Here is a 22,059-nt window from a genome sequence, read left to right as displayed (position 1 = left end):
ATTGTAGAGATGAGGTCTCGCTGCCCAGGCGGGTCTCGAACCTGTGGGCTCAGGCAACCCACTCACCTCAGCCTCCCAAAGGTGTGGGATTACAAGGCTGAGCCACTGACCCTGGCTACAAGCCAGCATTCTAAGCAAGGTTCCCTTAAAGCCTCAACGCCTGGTTCTCAGGCTCCTGATGGATTCTAGAATGCTGCTGGAGGCTTTGTGGCCTGTGATCCCACTGTCCACCTGGTTTCTCTCCTCTGGGATTATAGACTTTATTCACTAACAATGTCCCGTCCATCTTCCCTTTCTATTTCTTCAGTGGGAACATAAGACTTTTGAAAACACAGAGGTGAAGGAACTGTGTGCTTTTTTAGCCAGTCAGGGTGGAAAGTTTTTTCTTTTTTTTTTGAGTTGGAGTCTCACTCCATTGCCCAGGCTGGAGTGCAGCTGCAAGCTCATGGCCACCCCAGCATCGATCTGGTGGTATCCGGCGATCCTTCTACCTCAGCCTTCCAAGTAACCAGAACTACAGGCGTGCACTACCAGGCCTGGTTATTTTATTTTTAAAGATAATTCAGGATTAGGTAGCTTGGTCTAAGTGGGACACAGACTGTCATTTCGGACCCTCTCAAGAGGTCTTCCACCTTCTGAGGCCAGTGCACCATATTCGAAGCCCAGCCTCAAACCCTAGAGTTCATCTCTTAGGCCTTGACAAACCCAAAGATAAATAGCCAGGCAATGCACCAGTGTCCTGTCCCACCTCGACTGCAAGCTTCCCACGGGTTTCATTTGTCCTTATAGATCACTTGTCAAATGTTGCTCCAACCAAGGACTGAGACAGACCCAGCCACTGGGCACAGAGAGGAGATTCACATATTTGTGACTAGAAGAGCCAGAGGCCACCATTCTTCCTACTAGTGAACCACTGAATAGCTGTTATGTCTCTAAAGCCCATTTATTTGCTCGACTACACAAAAAGTCAGTGCATAAAAAACAGAGGGAAGCCCCATAAGTACATCTGAAATTAAGTTCTATCTAAATAGGGGAAACTTTATCCATGTTTTCTTTTCTTCTTGAGTCGAAGTCTGTCATGCTGGAGTGAAGTGGCATGATCACAGATACCCACATCCTTGACCCCCAGAACTCAGTCTCCTGAGCAACTGGGACTACAGGTGCATGCCACCTTGACTGGCTGATTTTTTGATTTTTTATTTTTTGGTAGAAAGTCTTGCTATGTTGCCCAGACTGTCCTCGAACTCCTAGGTTCAAGTAATCCTCCTGTCTTGGCTTCCCAAAGTGCTGTAATTACAGTCAGAAGCCACCACACCTGGCTATCCATTCTTTTAAAACTGAAAATGCAGCCGGGCTCGGAGGCTCAGCCTGTAATTCTAGCACTTTGGGAGGCTGAGACAAGTGGCTTACCTGAGCTCGCGGGTGCGAGACCAGCCCAGACAACTTGGCGAGACCTTGTCTCTACAATAAATTTCTTAAAATTAGCTGGGTGTAGTAGCAGGTACCTGTAGTTCCGGCTACATGCAGGCTGAGGCGGAAGGATTGCCGGAGCCCAGCAGGTCAACGCTGGGGTGGCCATGAGAGTGCCACTACACTCCAACCTGGGCAACAGAGTGAGACTCCAACACACACACACACAAAAAACCCAACTGAAAATGGAAAATTATTCACTGAAACAATAATACAAAACTGTTTATAGCAGTAATTGAAAAGCAGTAACATTTATCCATTTAAAAATGTTATAGTATTCAAATCACCCTTGGATCTCAATGGTCCAAGTGTGTATCCCATATGTCAGGACCTGGTGAGATTTCAGATAAATCTCTCCCTGGATGTGCCATCCCCAGTTGAGTTACTCAGCCCCAACCATCAGCCCACATGGTGGGGTAGCTGGCTGCTGAAGAGATTCCATAGATATTCTTCTGGTCTCTGGTCATCTGTATGTAGACATGCAGGCCCCCTTCTGTACCCCAGCTGGAAGGAGAACAGGGTTTTTTGATTCATAGAAAGAGTAAAGCACATTGGCTTATTAATAGGAACACCCAGAGTAACCAGAGTACCCGAGGCCACAGACTTAACAGAAAAGAATCAGGAGAGGCAGATGTTCTTGTTCATCTTTTATAAGTTCTTGAGGCACAACCTAAACGTAACTTTTATCCCAGACCCAAAACTGTGATCTTTCACAGAAAGGAAAATCAGAGACAGAAAAAGGACAGGATGTCTTTCCAGTCAGATGTGTTTCGAAAGCAAGAAATTTTTCAGAATTTAGAATGGAAAAATGCAATGGCACTGATTCTACACAAACACCACTTGTGACATTATTTTAATGTAACAACACAACATTAATATTTTGTATTCAACCTAGGTGAGATAAAGAATCTAAGGCTTGTATCCAAAATTCTGAGTGGGAAAAAAGATATTGACTCTAACACTATCATAGCTGGGACTTAAACATTCCACCAACAACCCTAGACAGATCATCAAGACAAAAAGTCAACAAGGAGATTCGAAACCTCAGTGTGACACTTGACCAAATGGACTTAATTGATACTTACAGAACACTCCACCCAACAAACGTGGAATATACATTCTACTTGACACCACATGGAACGTACTCTAAGACCGGCCACATCCTCGGCCATCAATCAAGCATAAACAAATTCCATAAGATTAAAATTCTGCCATGTACCTTCTCAGACCACAGTGGAATAAAAATAAATATCAACACCAACAGAGTTCCCCCAAAACCCACAAAGACATGGACACTAAACAGTATGATCCTAAGCAACTCCTGGGTCAACACGGAAATCAAAACAGAGATTAAAAGATACTGGAAACAAATGAAAATGAAGAAACATCATACCAAAATCTCTGAAATCAGTCCTAAGAGGGGAATTCATATCTCTATGAACACACATGAAGAAAATGGAAAGTTCACAAGTTGATAGCCTCACAAATCACCTAAGGAAGCTGGAAAAGCAAGACCACCAAAACCTTAACTTCAGCAGAAGAATCCAGAGCACCAAAATAAAAGCCCAAATTTGGGACATAGAAGACAAAAATATAACACAAAAAAATCAATGAAATCAAAAGCTGGTTTTTAGAAAGTATAAGTAAGATTGATGGACCCCTAGCTAGACTGACCAAGAAAAAGAGAGAAAAAGCCCAAATAAACACAATCAGAAATGCAAAAGATGAAGTCACAACTGACCCCAAAGAACTACAAAAGATTATCAGAGATTAAAATGTACACCTGTATAGAAATAAACTCTAAAACCTAAATGAAATGGAGGTCTTTCTTATATCACACAATCTCCCTAAGTTGAAACAAGAAGAAATCAAAACCCTAAATAGATCAATAACAATCATGAAATTGACAATGTCATAAGAAAACTACCTACAAAAAAATGTCCTGGACCAGACGGCTTTCCAGCAGAATTCCACAAAACATACCAGGAGGAGCTGATACCATATTGAACGTATTCCAGACAATGGAGAAAGATGGAGCTTTCCCCAAACCGTTTTATGAAGCTAACATCACACTGATACCCAAACTGGATAAAGATACAACAAAGAAAGGGAACTACAGGTCAATTTCCTTATGAATATAGATGCTAGAATTCTAAACAAGACTCCAGCAAACTGGATCCAACAACACATCTCAAAAATCATCCACCGTGACCAAGTAGGTTTCATCCCTGGGATGCAGGGCTGGTTCAACATCTGCAAGAGCATAAATGTAATTTAATACATCATCGGATGTAAAAAACAGCAACAACAACACATGATTATATAATTAGATGCGGAAAAAGTTTTCAATAAAATCCAGCATCCCTTCTGGATAAAAACTTTTGAACATCTAGGCATAGATGGAACATACCTCAAAATAGTAAGAGCCATCTACAAGAAACCCACAGACGATATACTGCTAAACAAACAGAAATTGGAACTATTTCCCCTGAAAACCAGAACAAGACAAAGATGCCCACTCTCACCCTTCCTGTTCAACATAGTGGTGGAAGTCCTAGCTAGAGCAATCAGACCAGAGAAGAAAAGCAGCGGTATCCAAATAGGAAAAAATAAGTTAAACTATTCCTCTTTGCAGATGACATGATTCTATACCTTCAAAACCCAAGAGAATCTGTCAAAAACCTCCTTGCACTGATAAAGGACTTTAGCAAAGTCTCAGGATACAAAATAAATGTGCAAAAGACAGTTGCATTTCTATACACCAACAATGAACAAACAGAAATCCAAATAATAAAGCACAATCCCATTCACAATAGCCACACACACACAAAAAGAGATATCTTGGCACCTTCCTCACCAGAAACATGAAAGACCTTTACAACGAAAACTACAAAACACTGCTTAAAGAAATCAAAGATGACACAAACAAGTGGAAAAATATTTCATGTTCATGGATTGGAAGAATCAACATTGTTAAGATGTCCATCCTACCCAAGGTAATCTACAGATTTAATGGAATACCAATTAAATTACTAGCAGTATTCTTCTCAGACCTGGAAATGCCAATACAGAAATACATATGGAATCAAAAAGGGCAATGAATAGCCAAAATAATCCTCAGCAAAAACAAAAACAAAGTGGGAGTCATCACACTTCCAGACTTTAAGCTTTATTATAAAGCTACAATAAACAAAACAGCCTGGTATTGGTGCAAGAAAAAGACAGATACTCCAGAGGCAAAACCTCAATTTCTCAACCAACTCATCTTTGACAAAACCTCCACTATCAACCACTGGGGAGAGAAGAACCTATTCAGTAAATACTGCTGGGAAAACTGACCACATGCAAAAGATTAAAATAAGACCCCTACCTATCACCATCCACAAAAATCAACTTGAAATGGATCAAAGACCTAAACATAAAACCTCAAACTATAAGAACTTTAGAAAATGCAGGAGACGCCCTTATGGAAATTGGAACTGGCAACCAATTCCTGATCAAAACCCCACGTGCCCATGTCATAAGAGATAAGAAAGACAACGGGGACCTCATCAAACTGACAAGCTTCTGTAAAGCCAAGGAAATCATCAAAAGAGCGAGTAGACAGCCCACAGACTGGGAAAAAATATTTGCCAACGGTATATCTGACAAAGGTCTAACATCCAGGATCTACAAGAAACTTAAATATGCCTAAAAGAAAAAAACAAACAGCCTAATTACAAAATGGGCAAAAGATGTGAATAGACACTTCTCAAAAGAAGACATATCAGCAGTCAACAGATACATGAAAAAATGCTCAGCCTCACTAGTCATCGAAGAAATGCAAATTAAAACCATACTGAGATACCACCTAACTCCAGTCAGGATGGCCATCATCAATAACTTAAAAAACAACAGATGCTGGAGAGGATGCAGTGAAAAGGGAACACTTCTACACTGTTGGTAAGAGTACTAGTACAACCTCTGTCAGAAACAGTGTGGCAATTCCTAAAAGATCTAAAAATTGGCCTCCCATATGACCCCACAATCATCCTACTGGGAATATACCCAGAGGAACTCAAATCACTCTATGAAAAATATACCCGCACACAAACGTTTATTACAGCATTATTTACAATAGCAAAAACATAGAACCAACTATGCTGCCCATCGAAAGAGGGCTGGATTTTAAAAATGTGGTATTAATACATGATGGAATATTATGCAGCCATAAAGAAGGACAAAATTATGAACTTTGCAGCAACTTGGATGGACTTAGAAGCTATAATATTGAGTGATCTATCACAGAAACAAAAAACCGAGTATCACATGTTCTCACTAATAAGTAGACCTTGAACAGCTATCATCATACTATAAGGAAGGGATTGGCAGTAGTGGGAAAAGGTCAGAGGAGGGCGGGGGCAGGATTGGCAGTAGTGGAAACTGCCAGAGGAGAGGGGGCACACCTTATCAATAAGGGTACCTGCATAATAAGCACTTGTATACCTAACCCTGAATTGTACCCCACATATTTGAAATTAAAAATTTTTTAAAAAAAGAATTTCAATCACTTTTGCATGTGGAAAAAAAAAATACTAAGTGGAAATACAAATTCTCTTTTGAATTTCAAATATACACATTTTTGGTAATTTATACCTGTTCTTAGCCAGCCAGTATTTATTTTTATCTGGTTCTGCTTCTTCATAGTCGTAGCCAACGACCGGAAGAGAGCGATTCAGTTTTTAAGAATTGCACTTTGACTCAAAATAAATGCCTGCTAGAATGAAAGACATGCTGGGGTGAGAAGCTCCATGGTACACCTGACAGTAACCCACCGTGTCACCCACAGTAAGGGAGGCATTGCTATCTACAAGAACTGACACATACTCCAGGTAAGACTTGACCAAAAAAATCATTGAATCAGGAGTCTCTTATTATATTTAATTACAGAGTTATATATCTTTGGGAAATTTTAAAATCTACAACTGAAAAAAATTTAAGCAAATAAAGCTATAAAATAAATTTGTAGCTATTTAAAAAATTATGAAGTACTCAGATTCATGACAATATACTTAAGGTAATGTCATATGGAAATCTAAATATTGCCGCTACAGAATGAACAACTATGTGAAACTTTGCACCGGTTACACTGAATTTGATGTAACAAAGAACCCATCATGCTGGTGTGTCATGGTGGTTGTACAATTGTTCTTCCTCAGTTTCTACAAAGAAACTGCCTTCTTTACAGAACCAGAAGAAGTCCTGGCTTGGATCAACAGCCACCGAGATGGGGCCCAGCCGTTGCCACTGCCTTCACTAGATCCTTCTCCTGATAAGGGATGATGTTCATGCAGCCAGTGTCATTAGCACCAGAATTCTTGGGATTGTGCTACAGGATTTTTCCTTAAAAGTAAAGGGGAAGAGGCTTGATTACGACCATCTCCCTCCTAGGGAACATGAGTGAGAACCACAACACTCAGCAGTTTGCAGCCTAGGACTTCCAAGTTCACACTGTGATAAAGCATCCCAGAAAGTGAAATGCTATTCATAGCTTTGAAGCTGAAAATTAGCTCATGTGTCTCCAGTGAGACTCCCTGGGTTTACAATTTTCACAACGGAGAAATGATATTATACATAATGGTTTCCTCATTGTCCATGTTACAGAGAAGCAAGAACAGCTATATGTTAACCATCTAATGTTGGCTATTATGTTAACCATTAGCTGTTAATCATCGAGTCAGAGATCCGTGCAAAGGCTAATAATTTATAATGACAGTACTGAAAATTTGCAGGAGGACACTCTACCGTGTAAAAAGTGAATTCTGAAAAAAAGTGTCTGTTATTTCTGAAAGTGTGCCACGTTTGAAAAGCAGAACCCGAAAGAAAAGATGAAGTTCCCTTTATCTTTCTTTTGTACAAACAGGATTCCTCAGAGTCCAGGCCCCATTGTCTGCAACATACTGGAAGGCAAAATCCATCATGCTACCATAGCAGCCATGATTTCTTTCAATCCAAGAGCAGTCCACGAGGTTCTGTTCACTCAGTGAGATAAGCTTGCCAGTTTTCCTGAACATCTGTCCTTCAAGAGCACAAGTTGCACTAAAAGCATGACATGCTCAACATCTACCTTGACAAAAGAATTTAAAAAATCTATCATCTGCAAAACAAATAGCAAGAACCAGACAACAGCTCACATTTCTCCTTAAGCCACATGCTTCTTAAACCACAGTGAACTTCATATCATTGCCTATCAGAGCACAGATTTCAGTTGCTTCTTGGCTTTACCATGAGATGGGAGGTCTGAATCCGATGTTGTATTACTTCCTCCTTCACAGGGGTGACATGGCCATCGACTCTAATCCTCAGATATGGGCACATCAAGACAGAGTTTCCAGAAACACTTTCCTGTTCCTGTGCTTCTAGTACTGAAAGCCATCCATCCTCTGGTTGTGTTCTTTATTGGTCTTCAAGGAAAAGGAAATACAAAATTGGAAAGCAAGAGATCATTTTGGTCAAGAGCTGAGGAGACAAAGCACAGAGTCCAGCTGTCCACACCACACTCACTATGTCCCCCAAGGCATTCATGGCCACCGTGAAGCCACGTTTCCCTTCTTTGTATTCCTCACTGTGCTCTTCAATCATTTTCATGTTCTTCTTCCACATCGTTCTCGGCCATCCTTCTTCATTCTAGAGGCAAACATTTCACTGATGGCCTTTATTTTTGCTGACAACCCAACTTATGCTCACCGGGTGGATCTGCAGACAGACATGGCAGAGAAATTATGGCCAGAGGAGGCTTGATCATTTTGGGAAATGTCCTCTAAGCTGAGCTAAATCGGGGATGTGTGCCCATAATTGGTGCCATTCAGCTATTTTCTTAGGTTATTGGTAAAAGCTGGCTTCTATAAACTATTCCTGGGCTCTGCTCTCTCAACAGCAAGCACCATGCTCTCTGGAGAGCCACAACACCAACCATTTCATATAATTTCTCGTGTTCAGCCTTCCACTGGTTCCACCGAGCAGCTAAACTGTGACCAAGTGTGGGAGCCGCTGAGGCTATTCCCAAGCAAAAGACAGCCAGGACAAGGGAAGGACTTGTGTTTCAAAAAACCTAGGAAGGGGAAGAAAATGAGAATCTGAACAAGTGGCCAAAATGCTGGAGGCCAGAGCCCCCAGTGCCAGACCAGCCAGGGGTGGGAAGCTGCCAGGCCTCAGGCTCAGTCCTGGCCCAGATCCTTTGTCGCGGCTCCGGTGGTTAGCGGAAGCGTCAAAAAACATTGGAAGGGGAAGAAACTGAGATTCTTGAAAAAGTCATCTTAAACCACTTCTGTGAAATTGAGGCCATCACGTTGAGATAAAAATACTTAAATTATCCTGCCCAGGATCTGCCCAAAGACCGTAGAAGGGGTTGAAGATGTGGCTTGAGAAAAACAGGCCAAGTGGATGTATTTGATGGGCCTACCAGCTTGAAAAGTAGCCTGTCCAGAGCTCTAGGAATTAAAACAGAAAATTAGGACAGTTGGACCAGGTTTGGTACCAACGGTACTGAGGTGACCCAGGCAAAACCTCTCAAATAAGGATCTCTAGTCACAAGTAGGAGCAAAGGGGTCCCCAAGAGGTCGGAGGCCACCTCACACCTTCTAGGCTAACACACAGCAGGAGGTAAGAGATGTCTTCCTAACTCCCCTTCACATAGGAAACCTTTCTGGAATGCTTTCCGAAGAGACACTGGGAAGAGCACCCAAGGCTCTCAGTCCCACCTGAGGGCCAGGGCCACCAACACCCCAACTTACTCCTAAAAACCGTATTCCAGCCGGGCGCAGTGGCTCACGCCTGTGATCCCAGCACTTTGGGAGGCGGAGGGGAGAGGATAACCTTAGCTCAGGGGTTCGAGACCAGCCTGAGCAACATGGTGAGATCTCTCTCTACAGTAAATCAAAAAAATTAGCCGGGAAAGGTGGCGCATGCCCGTGGTTCCAGCTACTTGGAAGGCTGAGGCGGAAGGATCACCTGAGCCCAGCAGGTTGAGGCTGCGGTGCCTGGGAGCGCCACTGCACTTCAGCCTGGATGACAGAGTGAGACTCCAACTCAAAAACAGAAAACAAAAACCATATTCCAGATCAAGTGACCGAAATGCCAGAGGCCAGAGCCCCCAGTGCCTGACCAGCCAGGGGTGGGAAGCCCCCCGGCCCTAAGCTCAGTCCTGGGCCAGACCCTTTGTGGCCGCTCACTTGGGCCCCAAGATGCTTGCAGGGGTGCAGGGAGTGAGGGAATCTGGCCTGACTGCGAGGTCGAACTTCCCTGTCGCACCCTGCCAGCCCTTGAATCATCATGGCCACCACAGAGAGAGGTGAAGCATTTGCTGGGCCCGCGGTGGCTTTTGTCCCTCTCCAGTCCACGGGCGTCTCGCCGGTGGTGGCCAGAGCTGCACAGGCACGGCGGCAGGTGCACATCCAAGGTGTCTCAAGTCGTCTGCCGCTGCTGCCAGGCTGCCAACTTGTGCTCTGAAGCCCCCCCCGATGCAACCCAGGCGGCCCTGCCCGCACCGCCGGGTGGTGCTGTGATTGGCTGCGTCGGCAGCTGGGCAGGGCCTCAGTCCCAGCCTGGCCCGGTGCTGGGCGCTCCTACCTCAGTGGATCCGGGGGCGCAAAGCTGGGCACCTCCTGTCTGGCACCTTCCTGCAGCCCTGGGATCAACCAAGTACTCGACTGAACGTGCTGGGCGGGTGGATCACGAAAAGAAGCTCACAGCGAGCCCCGTGTGGACTTTCAGCCAGTCACGGTTTTTTCTTTAGTCCTGGAGTTTTAAATAAAAATCTCCTTCAGGGCCCAGAGCCCTTATGCTCTAGTCTCCTACCATAGCAGAGGGAGGGTCGGGTGGAAGAATGTAGAGCCCCTGGGCCCCAGCATTATTTCCAATTTAAGGATGGGATGAGCTGGGTTTTAGGAGAATCTGAGGGGAAAAGGCATCCCCAAAACACGTGATGGGATGGTCAACACCAAACCCCAGAAGGAGAGGAAACTGGCTGGGTGGATCTCCAGAGACCTGGCGTTTAGTTCCCTCCATTCGGAAACTCCTCCATCCTCCAAGTCTTTAATTAATGAACTGAGTAACTGAATCAGCCGTCAAAAATTAATGTGGTTCCAACTTTGTGCTCGTTGTTAGTTTTGTACAGTGGAACATATCCTTAGAAACAATCTCCAAGTTACTTTTGTAATTGCTTATCTGAGGTCTTTTCTTTTAAAAGCGAAGATTAGCAGGGCCTGAGGCTCATGCGTGTAATCCCAACACTTCGGGAGGCTAAGGCAGGAGGATTGCTCAAGGCCAGAAGTTTGAGACCAGCATGGGCAACCTAGCTAGAACTTGTCTCTATAAAATGAAAAAAAACAACCAGCTGGACGTGGTGGCGCACACCTGTAATCCCAGTTACTCAGCAGACTGAGACAGCCCAGGCGTTTGAGGCTGTGGTGAACCATGACCGTGCCAACGCACTGTAGTCTGGACTACAGAGTGAGACCCTGTCTCAAAATAAATAAATAAAATGAAATCTAAGATTAGCTGAGTAATCTTGCTTTTACAGCAAATGGGCACAGAGCTTGACAGATACTTTTAAGTGAAATTATGACCAGGCTTCTTGGTGCATTAGGTAACAAGAGAGCTGAGGGAGCTGACCCTGTGGGATGTCTCCTCAGGAATACAAAATGCATTTAAAAGAAACCACCTGGCCGGACATGGTGGCTCAAGCCTATAATCCCAGCACTTTAGGAGGCTGAGGTGAGAGGACTGCCTGAGCCTGAGGGTTCAAGACCAGCCTGGGCAACATGGTGAGACCTTGTCTCTACAATAAATCCAAAAATTAGCTGGGCATGGTAGCACCCATCTGTAGCTCCGGCTACTTGGAAGGCTGAGGTGGAAGGATCACCTGACCCAGCAGGTCTAGGCTGTGGTGGTCATGAGTATGCCACTGGACTCCAGCCTGAGTGACAGAGTGAGACTCCAACTCAAAAAAAAAAAAAAAGAAGCCACGCTTAGGTCCCTCAATGAGAACTCTGTGATCTATACTAAAGTCTTGTATGTTATTTCCTCTGCTGTCCACATAGGCAGCCCAAAAGGGTCCCTTTCAGGACTCATTAAAATACATTTGTCAAAGGTCGAATACAAAGACAAATTTTTAAAGAGGCAAGGAAAAAGTGTCAAGTCACATATATGCGAATCTCCGTTAGACTATCAGCAGATTTCACAGCAGAAAACTTGAAGGCTTGGAGAGGTTAGGACAATAGATTCAAAGTGTTAAATAACAAAGCTTCCAGTCAAGAAGACTACACTCAGCACAGCCATCATACAGAATTGAAGGCAAAATTAAGTTTTTCCCAGAAGAGCAAATGCTGAGAGATTTATCACCACAAGATCGGCCTTACACAAAATGCTTCAATCACTGGTGAAAGGTAATAACTGCTAATATGAAAATAGGAGACTAGGCCGGGCACAGCGGTTCACGCTTGTAATCCCAGCATTTTGGAAGGCTGAGGTGGGACGATTGCTCGACCCTGGATTTCAAGACCAGCCTGGGCAACATAATGGGATCTCATCTCCACTAAATAAATAAATATTAAAATTAATTAGCTGGGTGTGGTGATGCACACTTGTAGTCCCAGTTACTCTGGGGTCTGACAGGGGAAGATCACTTGATGGAATGGAAAACAATAAATACACAAATATAGATAAATTCATAAGCATATTCGGGACACTTGATTACTAAAATGGAGGTTTAGAATCTTTCAAATCATGAACTGGAAGCTTAAACATCAAAATAGTCAACAATAGTTATATCTACAAGAGATTTTAAGGGATATTTGATATAAAACAATCTAAATTAAAGAAATAAAATTAAAAATTTTGTGTGTTGTCAGAGTCCTTGGGAGGAATGTTAGCATATTTGCAAGTGACCAAAGCTTTTTATCAGTTTAAAATAGTCTATTATAACTATACAATTTTTTTTTTTTTTTTTTTTTAGTTGGAGTCTTACTCTGTCGCCCAGACTGGGGTGCGGTGGCCACTCCCGGCCATCGCAGCCTCGACCTGCTGGGCTCTGGTGATCCTTCCGCCTTAGCCTTCCAAGTAGAATTACAGGCATGCACTACCACTCCCGGCTGATTTTTTTATTTATTGTAGAGATGAGGTCTCACTGCCCAGGCGGGTCTCGAACTCTCGGGCTCAGGCAATCCACTCACCTCAGCCTCCCAAAGGCGTGGGATTACAGGCTGAGCCACGAAGCCCGGCTTTATACAATTTTTTATGTAAGTCTTTGATTAACCACAAAGGAAAATATTACACAATAAGAGAAAAATAAGGAAATAAATTCCTTACTCTAGAAGGAATGGCTATTTTCTTTGTTTTTTTTTGAGTTGGAGTCTCACTCTGTTACCCAGACTGGAGTGCAGTGGCCGCTCCCGGCCACCGCAGCCTCGACCTACTGGGCTCCGGTGATCCTTCCACCTCAGCCTTCCAAGTAGCCGGGACTACAGGCGCGAGCTACCACGCCCAGCTAATTTTTTGATTTATTGTAGAGATGAGGTCTCACCAAGTTGCCCAGGCAGGTCTCGAACAGCCTCCCAAAGTGCTGGGATTACAGGCTGAGCCACCGAGCTCAGCTTTTTTTTTTTTTTTTTTTTTAAGTTTGAGTTTCACTCAGTCGCCCAGACTGGAGTGCAGTGGCACGCTCCCAGCCACCGCAGCCTCTACCTGCTGGGCTCCGGCAATCCTTCCGCCTCAGCCTTCCAGGTAGCTGGAACTACAGGCACGTGCTACCATGCCCAGCTAGTTTTGGATTTATTGTATAGACGAGGTCTCACTAAGTTGTCCAGGCAGGTCTCGAACCTGCGGGCTCAGGCAATCCACTCGCCTCGGCCTTCCAAAGTGCTGGGATTACAGGCTGAGCCACCGAGCCCGGCCTGGAATGACTATTTTCAAAACGACAAAAAATAACAACTATTGGCCAGGATGTGGAAAAAAGGAATTCCTTACACACTGTTAGTGGTAATATGATATAGTACAGCCATTATAGAAAACAGTATATGATTTAGTACAGCCATTATAGAAAACAGATCGCTTAACTGAGTACATATCCAAATAAAACAAACTCAAAATGCCAAAGAGATGTCTGCACGCCCATCTTTTTGCAGCACTATTCATAATAACCAAAAAATGGATTTAACCAAAGTGCCCATCAATGCATAAATGGATTTAAAAAGGTTGAATATACCTATTTTGACCATTAAAAATGAAATCCTACCATCTGCAACAACATGGATGAACTTGAAAGACATTCTGTTAAGTAAAATAAGCCAGACACAGAAAGACAAGTGCTGCATGATCTCACTCATATTTGGAATTGAAAAAGTTGATCTGATAGAAATAGAGAATAAAACAGTTGCCAGAGACTTAAGAGGGAGGGGAGAGGAAGGAATGGAGAGAGGTTGGTCAATGAGTACAAAGATATTAGATAGGAAGAATAAGTTCTGGTGTCTTGTTGTACAGCACAGTGACTATAGTTAGCAATAATGAGGCCCAGCATGGTGGCTCATGCTTATAATTCCTTTGGGAGGCCAAGGTGAGAGGATTGCCTGAGCCCAGGGGTTCGAGACCAGCCTGGGCAACTTGGGAGATCTCATCTCTACGATAAATCAAAGAATTAGCCAGGTGTGGTAGCGTACACCTGTAGCTCCAGCTACTTGGAAGGCTGAGGTGGAAGGATCACCTGAACCCAGCAGGTTGAGGCTGAAGTAGCCGTGAGCATGCCACTGCATTCCAGCCTGGGCAACAGAGTGAGACTCCAACTCAAAAAAAAAAGCAAAACAAAGCAATAATGGATTGCCTATTTGCAAGTAGCTAGAAGAGAAGATATTGAATCTTTTCACTGTAAAGAAATGATCAATGTTGTAGATGATGGTATGCCAACTGCCCCAATGTGATCATTAAGCAATATACTCATATTTTGAAACATCATGTTATTCCCAATACATATGAATAGTTATTTTACGTCAATAAAACTATAAAGAAGACCCCTCTAATAATTTTTTTTTTTGAGTTGAAGTCTCACTCTGTCACCCAGACTGGAGTGCAGTGGTCGCTCCCGGCCACCGCAGCCTTGACCTGCTGGGCTCCGGTGATCCTTCCGCCTCAGCCTTCCGTGTAGCCGGAATTACAGGCACACGCTACCATGCCCAGCTAAATTTTTGATTTATCGTAGAGATGAGGTCTCGCCAAGTTGCCCAGGCAGGTCTCGAACCCCTGGGCTCAGGCAATCCTCTCGCCTCAGCCTCCCAAGGCACGGGATTACAGGCTGAACCACTGAGCCTGGCCCTCTAATAAATTCTATTTCCCACTAGTGAGTTTAAGAAACACTGACTAGTGTTATTATTATAATATGAAAGTATTGAAAGGTAAAACAACTAAAATAAGCCGAGTTCAGTGGCTCAGCCTGTAATCCCAGCACTTTGGGAGGCCAAGGCGGGTGAATTGCCTGAGCCCACAGGTTCAGGACCAGCCTGGGCAACGTGATGAGACCTCGTCTCTACAATAAACAAATAAAAATTAGTCGGGCATAGTAGCATGAGCCTGTAGTTCCGGCTACTTGGAAGACAGGCGGAAGGATCGTCAGCATCCAGCAGGTCGATGGGGTGGCCATGAGTGTGACACTGCATTCCTGCCTGGGCAATGGAGTGAGACTCCAACTAAAAAAAAAAAAAAACAACTAAACAAAAATAGCTCACCTTTGGCAGTAGTGCTAGGAGTGGAGAAAAAGTTGAGGGCTGTTACTTTTCATCATGTACTCTTTGAATCAATTTCGCTGCTATTGCATGGATTAAATAAAAGTGAAAAATAGAACAAAAAGTTAACCAAGAGAAAGGTCTTTAACGCTTGTGTCTGGGTCATGTTACTTGTTTTGTAGTTTTCACACCCTGATTCTATTCCAAGGGGGAGAAGGTTGTCCCTTGGGGACACAGCGGCTGCCACTCACCCATTCCTGATCTCTTTCAGCAACAGTGTGTTTTTATTAAACCCAGCTCAGCTGGTCAAGGGACATTCATGATGTCAGCCCATGTGGACACCAGGACAACTCTGAGTGGGGTCTTCACAGCATTGCCTCAAGGAGATGCCCAATAAACACTTGCTGAAAGCATCAGGTGAGGAAAAAAAAAACCCTTTAAACATGTGAATTATGAAAATTTTTTCAAGTCCTACCGGAGAAAAGACGCTGCGTCTCTTGGTAATACTTTTCCCGGTTAACTTAGTTACAACTAGAGATGATCGTGTACATTCGTGAAATTCAGTGTTTACAGTTCATCAGTTAAAATACATATACAGAGAAATTTCCCGGTTTTGCTGTGGTGGGAAACCCAAGCCTCAGAGAGGCTGATCAGGGGCTCTGGTCAACAACCCGAGCTGAACATGCAACCTAAGAGTCTGTTAACTACACTCTCCAGTGGTTCCCTTCTCCTCAAACCCACCTCTCTGCCAGCTTCATTCCCTAACACCTGGACCCAGTCTTTTCTGCTGGTTCTCTAATGATCTCAGGGGAGCTGACACACTGATCTCTGCTAAGATATCCACCTCTTCATCCTCCTTTATTGACTGGCTGAGGCAAGAGGATTGTCTGAGCCCAGGGGTTCGAGATCAGTCTGGGCAGCTTGGCGAGACCTCGTCTCGCCAATAAATCAAGAAAAATTAGCTGGGCAGGGTGGCACACGCCTGTAGTTCCAGCTTCTTGGAAGGTTGAGGTGGAAGGATCACCTGAACCCAGCAGGGCAAGGGTGTGGTGACCACCTGTGTGCCACTGCATTCCAGCCTGGGAGACAGAGAGAGACTCTGACCTAGAAAAAAATCGAGGTCTCAACTTGCACGAGGGATTTCATTTGGGAGTCTCCCAAATCTTCCTGCTACCACACTGGGTTCATTTATTATAAAGCCCAAAGAATTTCACTCAGTAGACACATTTGTCATTTTAGGTCCAGTTTCAAATATCAGTCACTATAAGGGAAGGACATATGGAGTCCAGCATGGCACGTGGTCCAACCTGGATGAACTTGGCTTTGTGGGCTGAGACTCCACTGTCCACCTGGTTTTCTTCCTCCAGGGATATGGAGTCTATGCACTCATTACTTCCACCCATTCTTGATATTTTCACCAATGGGAACAGGAGACATTAGAAAGCATATAATTGAAGACACTATAGGTTTTTTAGCCAGTACAATTAGGAAGGTTTTAAAACATTTTTTAAATTCATTCTGGGAGTAGGCAGCTTGGTCTAAACAAAGCCACCAACTGTCATTTTTGGTCCTCTGACCTGGCTTCCACCTTCTGGGACCACAAAAACCATTTTTGTAGCCCAGCCTCGAACCTTGGAGTCTATCCCTAAACCCTCAAGGAGCCAAAGACAAACAGCCTTGGGAATGCACTAGGGTTTTTCCCATCACGACCACAAATTGCTCACAGAGTATCCCCCAGCAGTCGGGAAAGATGTTCCAGAAACTGGCTCTGAGACATTTCTCCTGTAACTTCACTGGGGTATAGACACCTCAAGTGCAATGAAGGCGCTCTCTAAGACCCAGTTGCAGTATCAACATCATATGTATGCCTGGTGACCTTTCTTCATTTGATGCATATTTATGACCAGAGGAGCCGAAGCCACCCGCTCTGGCCCCTAGTGAACCGCGGGCAAGCAGTTACCTCCTAGAGCCCAGTGACATGCCTGACGCGCAAAAAAGTCAGTGCGTCCAAAACAAAAGTAGTCCCACCAGGATATCTGAAATTCAGTTTAAGGAAACGGGTACAACATTGCACATCCTTTAAAAACCAAAATCCAAAGTAAGCGAATCAATAATACAAAGCAGTTTTTAGTCGTCATTGAAATAGGGATAACATTGACCAGTGTGAGAATGTCACAGACTTTAAATCACAACGTGAATTTTCAGTGATTTACGCATGTACACCACACGGCGGAGGCTGGTGCGATTTCAGATAAATTCCTCCCCTGGAACGGCCATCCCCAGTCAAGTTCTTCCTCAGCCCACTCCGTCAGCTCACAAGATGGGGTAGCTGGCTGCTGAGGCAATTCCACAGTTGTTCTCCCGGTCTCTGGCCATCTTTATGTAGCCATACTTGCCCCAGTCTGTACCCCAGCTGAAAGAATAGCAGGGATTTCATTTCATAGAGAGAATAAAAAACATTGCTTATTAACAGAAACACCCAACATAAACAGTGTAACTGAGGCCACAGACTGAACAGAAGGGATCAGGGGAGGCAGATGTTCTTGCTCTTTCTTTATAAATTCTTGAGGCCAAACCTGCACATCACTTTTATCCAGACCCAAAACTGTGAGCTTTCACAGAACTGCACAATCAGAGACAGAAAAAGGACAGGATGTCTTTCTAGCCAGAAATATTTCAGAGGCCGGGCACGGTGGCTCACGCCTATAATCCCAGCACTTTGAGAGGTCAAGGTGAGAGATTTGTCTGAGCCCACGGGTTCGAGACCAGCCTGGGCAATTTGGCAAGACCTCATCTCTACAATAAATAAAAAAATTAGCCAGGCATGGTGGCGCATGCCTGTAGTTTCAGGTACTTGGAAGGCTGAGGTGGAAAGATCACCTGAACCCAGCAGGTCAAGGCTGTGGCAGCCATGAGCATGCCACTGCCCTCTAGCCTGAGTGACAGAGTAAGACGGCAGTTCAAAAAAAAAAAATTCAGAATTTTAAAATTCTACACACAAACTCCACGGGTAACCCCCAGCATGCTTTTGAGAGTATCTTTAATGCGATCAAACATTAACATTCTATGTTCAATCTAAGTGGGAAAAAAGACTTCTGGATTTCAGAAGTGTGCTTAAGGGGGTTTGTGGAAATATATCTAAATAATGACTACAAACAAGAATTCCCTTTTGAATTTCAAATATAAGCATTTGTGGTCATTTATACCTGTTTTTTGCAATCCAATATTTGTTTTCATCTGGTTTTGCTCCTTCATAGCCATAGCCAACCAGCAGAAGAGCGTGATTCAAATTTTCCGAGCTGCAGTCTGGCTCATAATAAACACCTAGGACAATGAAAGGCATATTGGGGTGATAAACTCTGGGGACACCTGACAGTAACCCACCCTGTAAGGGAAGCATCTCTACATTCAGGAAATGACACACTTTCTAGATAGAACTTAACAATAAGGTGTATTGTTATCAAGGTGAGGGACTTTGGCTCTCATTTCAAGCCAGCAGAAATACAGTGAGCATCATTCTTATATAAAACCTTGCCTGTCTGTAGTTCCAGCAACTTGGAGGCTGAGGTGGAAGGACTGCCTGAGCCCAGAAGGCTGAGGCTGTGGTGGCCGTGAGCATGCCGCCCCAGCACTCCAGCCTGGGTGACAGAGTGAGACTCTGACTCAAAACAACAACAACAACAACCTTGCCTGAAGGCGAAAAAAATTCCTCTTTGGAAACCTCTAATTCCATACTATTATGTCTAAGGAAAACAGCACAGAACCCAAAATCCTTGACTCAAGAGGCTGTTTTCAGATTGAATTCCAGAAGTAAAAATTTTGGGAAAATCATAAAGGTCCAACAAATAGAGAATACTTGAGTAAATTAAGCTACACACTAGGTGAAATGTCTATTTATAAAAAAGATATGAAGTATTTATCTTCATAGAGCTGTGATAACGATGTCACACAGAAACATCAAGTACATCCAGTACAGATACTGCATGCACAGAAGGAACAACTACATGAAATCCATGTTACATTCCATAAACCATCATGCTGGCATGCCCTGGTAGTTTGGTCTTTTTCTGAATCAATTTCCACAAAGAAAAAAGTGCGTACCTTCTTCGTAGAACTGGAACGACTCATGACTAGCATCAATCGCAACAGACATAGGTCCCACAATGGCCACAGCTGTCACCAGAGACTTTTCGCACACAGGGATGTCTATGAAGCCAGTGTCATTACCAGCAGAATACTCAGGCTTGTACTTACAGTCTGCTTCCTTGTGAAGTTTAAGAAGAAGAAACTTTATACTACCATCTACCTCCTAGGGAACATGAGTTGTAGACCCAAAGCAACACTCACCAATGTCTAGCTTAGGATTTTCAAGTCGATGCTACTGTAAAACATCCCAGGAAGTGGAATGCTATTAAGTTGATTTGAAACTGAAAATCGGCTCAAATCTTTTTTTTTTTTTTATTAATATTTTTTTATTATGGTTTTGTGGGGTACAGTTAAGGGTTAGGTATACAATTACGTTTCATTCAGGCACCCTGTTGATAAGAGGTGTTTCCGCGTCCCCAGACAGACATTTGCTACTGTTAATCCCATCTCCCTCCCCCTCAAATCTTTTCAATGAGACTGCCTAGGTCTTACCTATTCATAAGACAGTTTTCCAATAGAGAAATGTGTAAGATATGTAGAAAGACTTCCACATTTTCCACGTTACACAGAAGAATAGCTGTATGTTAACTACTTAATCAGAGAACGGTGCAAAGTCTAGTAACTTATAAAGACAGAACCGACAGTTTGCAGATGTCAATTCTACCATGTAAAATGTGAATTCTGCAAAGGTGTTTGTTATCGCTGAACGTGATCCACGTTCCAAAAGCAGGGTTGGAATGACAGCACAAGGAGCTCCGCTTACCTTTCCTGTGTACGGATAGGATGCCTCAGAGTCCAGGCCTCCATTCTTCTTTACATACTGGAAGGCATAATCCGCCCTGCCACCTTTACAACCCGCATTTCCTTGAGTCCGAGAACAGTCCACCAGGTTCTGCTCACTCAGTGCAACAAGTTTGCCAGTTTTCCAGAACATCTGTCCTTCAAGAGCACCGGTCGCACTAAAAGCCCAACCAGAATCACACTCATACTGAAAAGAGAATAAAAACGTTTTCATCCACAAAACAAATAGCAAGACCTTGACAACAGCTCACATGTCTGAATTCGCTTTAAAGAACAGTGAACTGCATGTCACAGTCTCCCCAGACACAGGTGTCCATTGCTTCTTGGCTTTCCTATGGAGATGGGAGGGCTGAATCTGACACTGTCTTACCTGATCCTTCACAGGAGTCACGAAGCCTTCCTTTCTCCAATCGAAAGATGGGGGGACATAAGAAAAGGGAGGTTCCTGGAACACTTTCCCCTTCTCATGCTTCTGGTATCGAGAGCCTTTCATCCTCTGGTTGTATTCGTCATTGGTCTTCGAGGAAAAGGAAATACAAAATCGGAAAGCAAGAGATTATTTTGGCAAAGAGCTGATGAGACAAAGCAGAGTCCAGCCGTCCACGCCACACTCACCATGTCCCCAAAGGCGTTCACGGCCATCGTGAAGCCATGCTTCCCTTCCCTGTATTCCCGATTGTGCTGTTCGATCCGTTTCACGTTCTTCTCCCACACTGCTCTCCGCCATCCTTCTTCATTCTGGAGGCAAACACGTCGCCGATGGTCTTTATTTCTGCTGACAACCCAACCCAGGCTCACCAGGTGGATTGCAGGCAGTCATAGAAGAGACATCATGGTCAGGGGAGGCTGATACCTCTAGGAGTCATTCTCCAAACCGAGACACAACAGGGATGAGTGCCCACATGGTACGCATCATTGGTGCCACCTGGTTATTGCTTTAGGGTGTTGATAGGAGCTGGCCTCTAGAAGGCCATAATCTCGGGCTGTATCTTCGAACAGCAAGGAGCACCCCTCTGGGGAGCCTCTGGAGAGTCCCAGATGTTACCAACCGTTCCATATGATTTCCTGTGTTTCGCCTTCCACCGGTTCCACTGGGCATCTAAGCCGTCATCAAGTGTGGGAGCAGCTGAAGCCATTCCCAAGCAAAAGGCAGCCAGGACGAGGGAGGGGTTCATGTTTCAAAAGCCTAGGAAGGGAAAGGCAGTGAGTATCTGATTCGACCAATCCTTCTCGAAAAGGCCATTTTATTCACTTCTGAGAAATGGGGCCCACATGGTGGAATAAAATTACTTAAATGATTCTGCCAAGCATTTACTCTTACTTTGTAAGAGGCTGAGGATGTGCTGGGAGGAAAAGGCCAAGTGAACGTATTTGATGAACCCGCCAAAATCAAAAGCAGCCTGTCCAGAGCTCTAGGAATTGAAACAATGTATGCCACGACTATCTGGGGTATAAAGAGGGTGTGGAGGCACCGGATGGGCGGAAAGCTTAAGGCACCTAGGAAATGGTTAGTTAGGCTCTGTACCAATGCTACTCGGTCACCCAGGGAAAACCTGACAAATGAAGATGTCTGTTCCCCAACAGGGCAAAGAGATCTCCAAAGTTTAGAGGCCATTTCACACTTTTTAGGCTAACATACAGCAGAAGGTGAGAAATGTCTTCCAATCTCCCTTCCATGTATGAAAGCGTTCTGGATTCCCTCCCAGGAGACACTGAGAAGGAGAGGACCCAAGGCTCCCAGAGTCACACACATGGACCAGTGCCCCCAACAGCCCAGCTCACTGCCAAAGACCGGGGACCAGATCCGCACAGACAGAGCTGACCGAATCTCGGGGCCCCGGGGTAGCTCCTGGGCCGCTTCAGCCCGCTGGGGTCTCACCGGTGCTGGCCAGGG

General features: G+C 44.3%; 1 protein-coding gene across 1 annotated transcript; it reads right to left on the bottom strand.

Moving 5' to 3' along the window:
• Positions 1–17,246: 17,246 nt before the first annotated feature.
• On the bottom strand, positions 17,247–21,340 carry LOC103274243 (cathepsin L1-like). The gene is made up of 7 exons (XM_008071709.1): positions 21,215–21,340; positions 20,781–20,903; positions 20,536–20,682; positions 20,128–20,352; positions 19,320–19,482; positions 18,425–18,542; positions 17,247–17,631 (listed from the first exon to the last, which is right to left on the bottom strand). Exons 1-7 carry the CDS (start codon positions 21,338–21,340, stop codon positions 17,532–17,534), a joined length of 1,002 nt encoding a protein of 333 aa, XP_008069900.1. The 3' UTR covers positions 17,247–17,531.
• Positions 21,341–22,059: the final 719 nt, after the last annotated feature.

The sequence above is a fragment of the Carlito syrichta genome, unplaced genomic scaffold, assembly GCF_000164805.1.
Source record: "Carlito syrichta isolate Samal-C Ts95f unplaced genomic scaffold, Tarsius_syrichta-2.0.1 Scaffold314652, whole genome shotgun sequence".
Taxonomy (NCBI): Eukaryota; Metazoa; Chordata; class Mammalia; order Primates; family Tarsiidae; genus Carlito; species Carlito syrichta.
The sequence above is the reverse complement of the archived record's forward strand: the minus strand, read 5'-3'. Positions and strand labels throughout refer to the sequence as shown.